General features: G+C 40.8%; 1 protein-coding gene across 7 annotated transcripts in view; it reads right to left on the bottom strand.

The window, feature by feature from the left end:
• Window positions 1–408: 408 nt before the first annotated feature.
• LOC306935152 (carboxypeptidase O-like) overlaps window positions 409–9,701 on the bottom strand; it is a 32,263-nt gene continuing 22,970 nt past the window's right edge. For 4 of the 7 annotated variants that reach the window (XM_079518056.1, XM_079518054.1, XM_079518053.1 and 1 more), the window contains 9 exons: window positions 6,023–6,124; window positions 4,937–5,044; window positions 4,696–4,812; window positions 4,140–4,233; window positions 3,432–3,524; window positions 2,977–3,086; window positions 2,302–2,386; window positions 1,970–2,050; window positions 409–1,291 (listed from right to left, as the gene is read on the bottom strand). In XM_079518056.1, the coding sequence (XP_079374182.1) occupies window positions 1,092–1,291; window positions 1,970–2,050; window positions 2,302–2,386; window positions 2,977–3,086; window positions 3,432–3,524; window positions 4,140–4,233; window positions 4,696–4,812; window positions 4,937–5,044; window positions 6,023–6,112 (978 nt within the window). In that variant the 5' untranslated portion in view covers window positions 6,113–6,124 and the 3' untranslated portion in view covers window positions 409–1,091. Of the gene's footprint in view, window positions 1,292–1,969; window positions 2,051–2,301; window positions 2,387–2,976; window positions 3,087–3,431; window positions 3,525–4,139; window positions 4,234–4,695; window positions 4,813–4,936; window positions 5,045–6,022; window positions 6,125–7,398; window positions 7,463–9,701 lie in introns of all 7 variants that reach the window. The other 3 variants (XM_079518050.1, XM_079518052.1, XM_079518051.1) reach the window with 1 other exon arrangement.

The raw sequence follows: 9,701 nt of genomic DNA, 5'->3' as shown, positions 1-9,701 counted from the left end.
ACCAATAAGGAGAGTATAGGGATTCACAGTCTTTCTACATTTTTGTGGCATAGAAGGAGAACGAATTTAACCGTTTGTTTGAGCCAAATCTGGGTTGAACATGGTGTGGACTGTGGAGCTCCCTCTGGTGTTGTGATTGTCGATGGCGTTGACGTTTGGGAAGTAGTTTGACAGGTACATGTGACGTCTCTGTGGTGTAGTGAATCTTGTAGACCAGGCCCATTGCAAGTTGTTGTACTCTATACCCTAAGCCATCCCAAACTATCAAAATGAGTATACTGTATATGCTATGAGGTAAATAGGCTATTCATTCTGAGGAGGTTATTGACATGGTGTCAGCATTGTTGATAGATTAAAAGTCAATGAATGCATAGACAATTTGTTTTATCATATTGAAGTAGCATTTGTTTTTATTGTAGACAGTCAGTGGTGAACGGTTCACCCCTTGTAATTTAACCATAGTTAAATAGCACACCTTATGAAAATGACATTCAACATGAAAATAGTGCTGTCAATTACAAGTCAGGAGTCATGGTCATTTGAGAATCCTTTTTTTAGGTCACGTTGTCGACTGGTATACTTAAAACAGCCATAACAGAACATCTGTTGCCATGGACATGGCACACTAATATACTATAAAGGCACTATACAGTCAATGCAGCACCATTTACCATCCATTTACATTGGCAAAGCTCTTTGTGTGTTGATCAATTCATCTATCTGAGTTTCTCAAATTAAACAGTTCTTAATTCCACATCAAATTAACACATCCAGTGTGACTGTGTGACACACAAGGAAGTTTCCCTTACCAACACTTGATCATAGGCCCCTTTTCCACCGGGGCTGAAATGGTTCAGTCGTTATTTTTTTCCCCTGCCTAATATTAAACCAGTTTGTTTGTTGTTTTCACTGAAAATGAATTGGTTCAGAACCCTAAACGTTGGTTTGGAACTGGAACAAAACAAAAACAATTGCCGCCAGTTGCAGTTCTATGAAAGCACCAACTAAGGTACCAAGAATCTGCAACAGTACCAGTTCTAAAAACCAAATCTATTTTGGTGGAAAAGGGGCCTTTAGAGCTCTTTACTGCTTTACACCAAAAGACCCTGCAGTGACAATGACATGATAGCGACCCCGGTAAAGCTCATGACCCCTGTCACGGTAGCAGCAGCAGTGTTTGTGATGTTGAACGCTTTGTCGTGGACTGCGGTGATGATGGAGAAAGCTCCAGCGTATGCCTCCTCACATGCTGGTTGGATCTGCTCCTCTGGTAGCAAGTGGCCAAACTCACCTACAGATCAGAGGGTTGACATTGTTCTGAGCAGCTGTTCACACCAGAACTGTCTAGAACTGTCTGTAAACCCACAACGAGAACCTCTAACCCACTTAATCTTGCTGTGGCAGCGGTGGCCGAACGGATAGCGGCGCGGTCTAGATACCGGAAGGTTCCCAGTTCGAACCAGCCGTCCGACACGTTAAAATTACCACCGCTGAAATGCCCTTGAACAAGGCATCAACCACTACGATGAAATGTGTTCTATGAGCAGGGCCTGGCTGGAAACAAGTTCTTGAGCTTAGCCCAGATACCCTGGGTAAATATAGATTTCATTTCATTTCATTTCATTTCATTTCATTTCATTTCATGTAAATAATTGATGCACGCACGCACGCACGCACGCACGCACACACACAATTTCTTCAACTAATCGATTAGTCTGGTTAACCATTTTTGCCCTTGTACAAATACAGTATATAGTTTCAATGTATAGATTATTTATTCTTGATATTATACTGTTTAGACTGATGCTAGGTTGTTGTTTTACCTATTAGATAGGCATAGATAGAGGCAATCTGGTATTTGATTCTAATTGCCTAAATTGTAAATTGTAATGGTGGCGTGAAAGCAAAAATAGGGAATTGTAGTAGACCATGACAGAGTTATTTAAGACCTTTCACATGACAAACATACCTGTGTCTCTGAGTTCAAATGTGTAGGAGAAGGGGATTCCGATGAGTCGAGCCCAGTCACGACTGGAGCCAGAGTTAGCATCTTGAATGAGAGAGGGGCAGAATGAAGGAGGGGGGAGAAGGGAGGGGTCAAGCAAGCCGGAGACAGTTAATCCTCAATGTTACATTTGACTTTTGACTCTCAGGCAGCACTTACTTCCAGGTTATGTATGAAACTCCACCAACCAAAGGGAGGTCCAGACTTGATATAGTGTCTGTGTGTGTCCATGTGTGTTCGTGTGTGTGTGCGTGCGTGCGTGCATGCCTGCGTGAGCGCATGTGAGCGTGTCTTACATAGGATTTGTGGAGATGTTCCCACTCTGTAGTTCATTCCATACAGCTTCTTCATCTCTGCAGCTGCTGCCTCTCCGACCGCCCTCTACACAAAACACAGAGACTATAGCCTTAGTTAGAAAGCTTCTTTACTGTGTTCATGAACAGATGGGACGTGACAACAACAGTCAGTAGAACACACATTTTTTTGGTCTGGCTCTTGTACGTTACTTCCTTGCACGACTATATTGAATTATATACATTTAGTCACTTCGGTATATTCCCTTAAATTGTGTTGTTTTTGTTTTTGTGGTGGCCTAACCAATAGGACCTGACTATATGTCACCTGTTCAACAATGAACCCCCTCCCTCCAACCTCCAACTCTGTTAGTTTTTCTGTCTGACCAACATATATGCCAAGGAATTTACTGTGCACAGTCATGCATGCTCCCGAGAGGAAAACTGATTTTGATGACCCCATTCCCTTTTAAACTTTGAAATGAGCAAGGTTACTGTAGGTCTTGTTAGGTTTCTACATTCGACTTATTGCTTTTATATTCATAAAAGCAATAAAACCCTTACACTTTTATATGAATCTCTCTTCCAAGCATCTATAGAGCATCCAACATCATCTCGTCAGTCCTCTCTTTCACTCTATCTTTCCAAAATACACACAAACACACTGTCAACGCTCACCAGTTCGTCTTGGTTGGGGGCAGCAATCTCAGGGTGTCCATATGGCATTAGGATGAGCTGCCCAGAAGAGTGAATGGTGAGAAAACACAACATCTGTTGTTTCCTCTGTCCTGGGTACGAGACAAACCACTAATGAGCACTGATGTTCCACATTACACCTTTGTTTGAAGTTCCAAAATCACTGCTTTAACCACTTGAATCCTGACATCCCTTGTGGGCATGTCATGAGGCAAACATTTGGCCAAAATAGGAGAATATAAATATGTTTTAGACGAAAGACATGTAGGAGAGAAAGATAACTAAATAGTCATTGTAATATAGTTAACTTAAAGTATTGCAAAGGAGGCATATATAATCATTAATCATACATATAGTAGACAGTATGAAACACAACACAAGCTGGTACAATTTAAAATAATAATAATAATAAAAAAAACTAAAGACTCCATAATTACCCACAAACTCAGTCACAGCTTCAACTTCAGGCTCAGATGTTGCTGATGTTCCACAGTAGTTGTTGTGACAGCAGTCATATGACACACCAACAGCTGAGAGGACGTACAAACTGATATTATGATTATTCTGAAAATATATATTAATGGGAGACAATTGGGGGGCAAAGCCCCACGCTCCGCCCGCCCTCAAGAATACCTGTGTGTGTGTGTGTGTGTGTGTGTGTGTGTGTGTGTGTGTGTGTGTGTGTGTGTGTGTGTGTGTGTGTGCGTGTGTGTGTGTGTGTGTGTGTGTGTGTGTGTGTGTGTGTGTGTGTGTGTGTGTGTGTGTGTCTCTGTGTGTGTGTGTGTGTAAACTGATTAAACATGGAGATACAAGGTTGCTGCCTGACAGACAGTATGTGTGTGTATAAGTGTATACTATAATCTACATGTGTTTCTACTTTGTATGCAGGTGTGTCAAATGGATATTATTTTCGTTTTCTAAATGACTATATAATTCATATTTTTGTGTAGGCTCTAATACAGTAGGTTGCCAGTTTGCGACTTGCAAGGTTAATGGAAAACATGTCTATAAAAAGTCTATAAAGATTGACTGCATTTTTGTAACTTTGTGTTGATTTAACAAAAATAAATTTGAGTTATAACTAATATAATTATATAATAATATTAATTATATAATATATAATTAATATTAGAAGTGGAACTGACCGCCCCAGTTGGCATTGAAGTTTCTGTTCAGGTCAACTCCATAACAGCTGCAGTCTGAAGGAGGTGTAGACCGAGACTTCCTCCACAGACGAGTCTATAGAGACACACATTTTGGAGGGTAAATATGGTGCATTTATATAGCGCTTTTATCCAAAGCACTTTACATCGATTGTGCATTACATTCACCCATTCATACACCGATGGTCGGGGGAAACCATGCAAGGCACCAACCTGCACATCTGGAGAAATTAGGGGTTCAGAGTATTGCTCAAGGACACTTCGACACTAACTCTGGGGGAGCCCTGGATCGAACTGGGAACCTCATCGTTCCCATCCGGCTGCTCTACCGCCCACTCTACCCCTGAGCCACTCCCAGGGAGTGGCTCAGGGGTACTTGAATGCAAGTGCCCCTGAGTGGCTCAGGGGCACTTGAATGCAAAAATGATCAACTGCAAAACAAGATAGGATAGACTCCTGGGAATCTACAGTTAACATATAGGTAAATATAGGGTTTAATGAAGTGGTGAAGATGATAAAATCCAGGAGGTGGACTCACGCTCTCGTTGGTCCAAGTGAAGGTGTATCCATCCACGTTGACCACAGGAGTCACATAGAAGTCCAGGTTCTGCAGCAACTGGTTCAGCTTCTCATTGGTTTTATACGTCAGAATAACCTTGTGTGGAGGGAAGGGGGTCATTTCTCAATGTGTATGTGTGTGCGTGAGTGCATGCGTGCGTGTGTGTGTGTGTGTGTGTGCCTAGAAGGGTATTGTGTGCATCATGTATGTGTGAGCTAACCTCTTTGACAAACCACTGGCAGAAGGCTGGGGCGATCCATTCCCTGGCATGGATGCCACAGTCCATCCAGATGGCCTTCTTGCCTGGGCTTCCTGTTCCTAGCCCTAACTGGACAAACACAACAAACCAAGGGTTGGGGGTCATTTCACTCTCAAATCAGGAAGACCACTTGAAACTATAACATCCCTATTCTGGGTAAAATTACATGATTAAACATGGACATCAAGGGATGATGCTGAAATATATAAATGAAGGGAATAGGGTTATATTATGTTTTATACTTCTTCCTACTCCGTTTCGAACGTGTAAAGACATTATAGTATACTTTGTGGCCATGCAGTGATGCTTGTTTTTTTTGTTTATTATTATTTTTAGTATTGCACTTATTTTAATTGTTGTCATTCATTCATTCATTCATTCATTCGTTCATTCATTCATTCAACATTTGTTGAAAATAGGTAAGATTTCAGCCAAAGTAGCGGATCAAGAAGCTCACAAAGCATTACAATCATAATGGGGTGCGTTGTGAATTTACCAGTGTTGAATCGGTGTTGTGGCATAGAGATTTGGTTCAGAGGGAAAAAAGGAGGGGGCCAAGTACAGACCCATATACGGGGGCTTGCAGATCTGATTCATGTCAAATGTTCATCTATTTTCACCAAATGTTTGCCAACACTACGATGACATGCCCAGAACAGGGATGCTAGGATTTAAGTGGTTAGGAACACAGTTTTTAGCAAAAAAATGATATTAAAGGGCATTTATTCTGAGGCCTGAGGCCAATTCTAAAAACCTTAATCCTAACCGTTTTCTGAACAAAACGTATGTTTCTATGTCAGTGGTGCTCAAACCTTTTCATGTCAAGGACCCCCACAATTACATGTATGTGGCCACCAAACCCCTGCTCAAAATATTTTGTTCCAGGGATCCGCAGAAGCAAAGATTTGAGTTAAGATTGTTCTCTTTAAAATAATATATATTCAAAGATTTGCACACATTTTTTTAATATAACCATACAATAATGGTTAAAGCGGTTAAAATCTAAAGTGACACAGATGTTTTCCCAGTCTCAATGGGTTAAAGTACCTTTAGCAGTGTAATGTTCCTTCCTTCAAAGGTTTGTCCATAAATCGTAGAGGAGACCAAGTCTGGGTTGTCCCGTTCTATATCATCCATCCATCTGTAGATCTGGAGAAAGCGGAAGAGGCAAAATGCAAAGAGTGGGACAGAGAGGAAGACCTTGGCATGTTAGCATTCTTGAACAGATTGATGACAATGACGGCTGGCGTAGCCGTCTGGGCACCTAGGCTGATAATCCAGCCTGACAGCGTGTTGCTGGTTCAACTCCAGATCCTGACGACCTTTACTGTGTGTCACCCATCCATCTCTCTCCCCATTTCCTGTCAGACTACTGTGTACCTACCAATAAAGCATAAAAAGCCCCCCAATGAAATCTTTAAAATGATAATGACAATGTAATGTAGGCTAATTATGGTCAAAGTTCATCAGTAATCTAAACAGATTAAAATAATGTAATTAATCAGTGGCTTTCATTCAATTATTAACTTTATTATGGCACTACTTTACGCCTCACAGTTTTCTATTCCTACAGGGGAATGCTGGGAGAGTGACATAAAACAGGCTAAATGAACAGTTAGACATCCTCAAAAACAAGTTGACACTTTTCATAATGACGGTATGCATGCCAGCGTCCATGACTGCTCACCAACCCCCATGCGTATAAAAATACCAATTACTGTACAGATAATAATATAGACAGCCTTCCCAAAAGCACAAACTGGAACTAACCCAAAGTAGAGTGGTTCTTGATGCCAAAATGGCAGCACTCCTGGCTTTAATGTCTTTTTGTGTAGACGAGAGGAAGGCATGTTTTTATTTTCAAGATGATTGGTACAAAGGTTGAACACGACAGCTGGATGTAGGTTTGAAATGCAGTTTGAAGATGTGAAGGGGTTGATCACACATTGAGTACATTGAGGCATTATTTTTCATCCGAGAAGACAAATACTAGATACAAATATATAGTATATAGTATATATATATAGTATAGTTTTATATTAATACATCAATGAGATAAATACATTTTCTTAGTTATAGTGTAACAACTGGGAAGAAATAGGTTGTTTGTTGCAGCATTTATGCTGTCATGAATCTATAGCAATAAGGGCAAACCTTTTCTTGAAAGAAAGCTAGTGCAAGAAAAACTACTTATGTATGCAGAGCACTCCCAGACATAGTGTTACCTACAGCACTTGCCGATTATGCTCAAGTCCTGCCTCTGCACTTTGTGACTTTTGAGATTTGCTCAGAATTTATCCCTGCATCTTGCACCACTTTGACATTTGCTCACCTTCAACCGTATACCTCTGCTTGTTGCAGCATTGTAGCACAAGATTTACTGTATTTTGAGGGCTTAGACAGTAAAGCTGCTAATCTCTCACCTCGTCCATGTGGTGGTACTTTGTGTAGTCATAATTCTTGGTTGACCCTGGTCTGTCCTCTACACTGAAAATACAAACAGTATGCCATTATATTGTCACTGCACGTAATATATCTCATACCGTCAGTGGGCTGCTCAGTGCTCACTAAAGCTTATCTCGAATTGAGAGAAGGGCTTCCATTTAACCACTTAAACCCTATATACTTACTGTAGTTAACTGGGGTGCCCTAGGGCTCTGTATTTGGTTGGCTCCTTTTTTCCCTCCACCTCAAATGTCTTTGCCTCATGCAGGAAGCAATATAAGGACATTCAGGGTTTTATTTTTTTAATTGTATTCTCATCTGGGATTCAGCAATGTTTTCTAAATTGTTCTCTTGATTAGATAAAGAAAACGCAGTCCACAAAATGTGTTTGCCCAGGGTTAGAAAACATAGGTTTTATATTAGAGAAACATAGAAAATGCATTATTAATATAATTAAATAAATGTATGTTTTAGAGTTATAAGATTGAATTATTAAATTCATGGGCTAAAAAAACACTATTGGTCCATTGATCCCAATAATAACTACTATAAAACCATGATGATATTGCATGAATGTTACGTGCCCCCATTCTTAAGGCCGATTTATACTTTGATGGTATTGAGCGGCAAACATTGCCAATCTACAAGCCCAAAATTGCAAGCTGAAAAAGCCCTTTAGTAGCTCCGAGCTCTGTAAGATCTGCTCATAGCTCGCTGATAACAAACTATCATTACACCTAGGTAAAACTGAATCCATTCTTTTTGGGTCCAAAATTAACCTCAGTGTATATAGGCCACAGACTTTACGATCAGAGTGGGTGACTCTTATCACAAGGAAAGAAGAGATCTTATCTGGGTTATATTTTAGATAACAGCCTTTCTGGTGATAAAAATGGAAACAAAAGTAATCAAGAAAGTCAACCAAAGAATACGATTTTTTGGGCACGATCTCCTCATTGGTCAGTAGGAATGCACTCTGCAGGACACTATTGACACTATGACTATTATGCATGCACCTCATCAGGGTACTCTAGCACCTCAAAGGCACTCAAAACTACAGAGTACAGACCTTGCAAAACAAACTAACCAGACTAGACTAGACTACACCTTACACCTAGGACTCACCTAACCCCCATGCTCATTATGCTGGGGTAGGTTGGGATGGCTCAGGGTAGAGGACAGGGTACAGCCAGCGGTAACACGTATGTCGCCCCACAGATACAGTACAGTGCTGTACTGGAGATACTCAAGGGACCTGTGCCTATGTATAACTACTACTATGAATTCATTCTACTATTATGCCTTAATGTGCAACTCCCTACGACTCCCTTAGACTAGTCTTCTAAGGTCACAGTTTACTATGAAAACCTGCAAAACCTGTTCATCCGTTGGTCACGCCTCCATATATGGTTGCCACTTGCCAGTCCATCACACCTCGTGACATCTCGTGACATCATGGAGACCCTTATGTTGCGTTCACACAGGGTAGATTAAATGATGCAGTCTACATTCATTGTAAAAGGAAGCCAGCGACATGACGTTGCAAAGACGCAATGATGCACATACAGTAGCTGCGTCATTGCATCATTTCATCTGCCCGGGTGAACGCACCATTAGATCTCCATATATGGATCTGACCTCGTGACATCACGTGACATCATGGAGACCCTTAGATCCCCATATATGGTGGTCAGTCATCACGCTGCATCATGTCTCCATATATGGTCACGGCTCGTGACATTACGCCTCCATATAAAGTCATCACATCTCGTGACATTACGCCTCCATATAAAGTCATCACATCTCGTGACATTACGCCTCCATATAAGGTCACACCTCGTGACATCATGCCTCCATATATGGCCATCTATATGAAGATCAAGACACTGACCTCATCTAACCCTAGATAACCATACAATACTCGATAATATCCTAATCTAATCTCCTAATAATCTCTCTGGGTGGGATCTCTGTGGGTTTTCTGCTCTATATGTAAAGTGTCTTGAGACAACGTGTTGTGATTTCATCCTGTACACTCAAGACACGCTCCATATATGGTCAGTACAGAATTCATTCCATATGTTGATCTGACCCCCCATGCCAAACTATTAATAAAGTATTCAATGAATAAATCACAATATTGCAGATGTGCCACGTGACAAATTGTACAATGGAGCATAAACTAGGCTTAACAACATTTACGGCATCACAAATGTTAATGTTTTGCCATTTAATTGTGGGTTTTTTAGTGGCAGTGCTCTGGAAATTCAACTTTCTCTCT

The sequence above is a fragment of the Electrona antarctica genome (assembly GCF_951216825.1).
Source record: "Electrona antarctica genome assembly, chromosome: 13".
Lineage (NCBI taxonomy): Eukaryota > Metazoa > Chordata > Actinopteri > Myctophiformes > Myctophidae > Electrona > Electrona antarctica.
The sequence above is the reverse complement of the archived record's forward strand: the minus strand, read 5'-3'. Positions and strand labels throughout refer to the sequence as shown.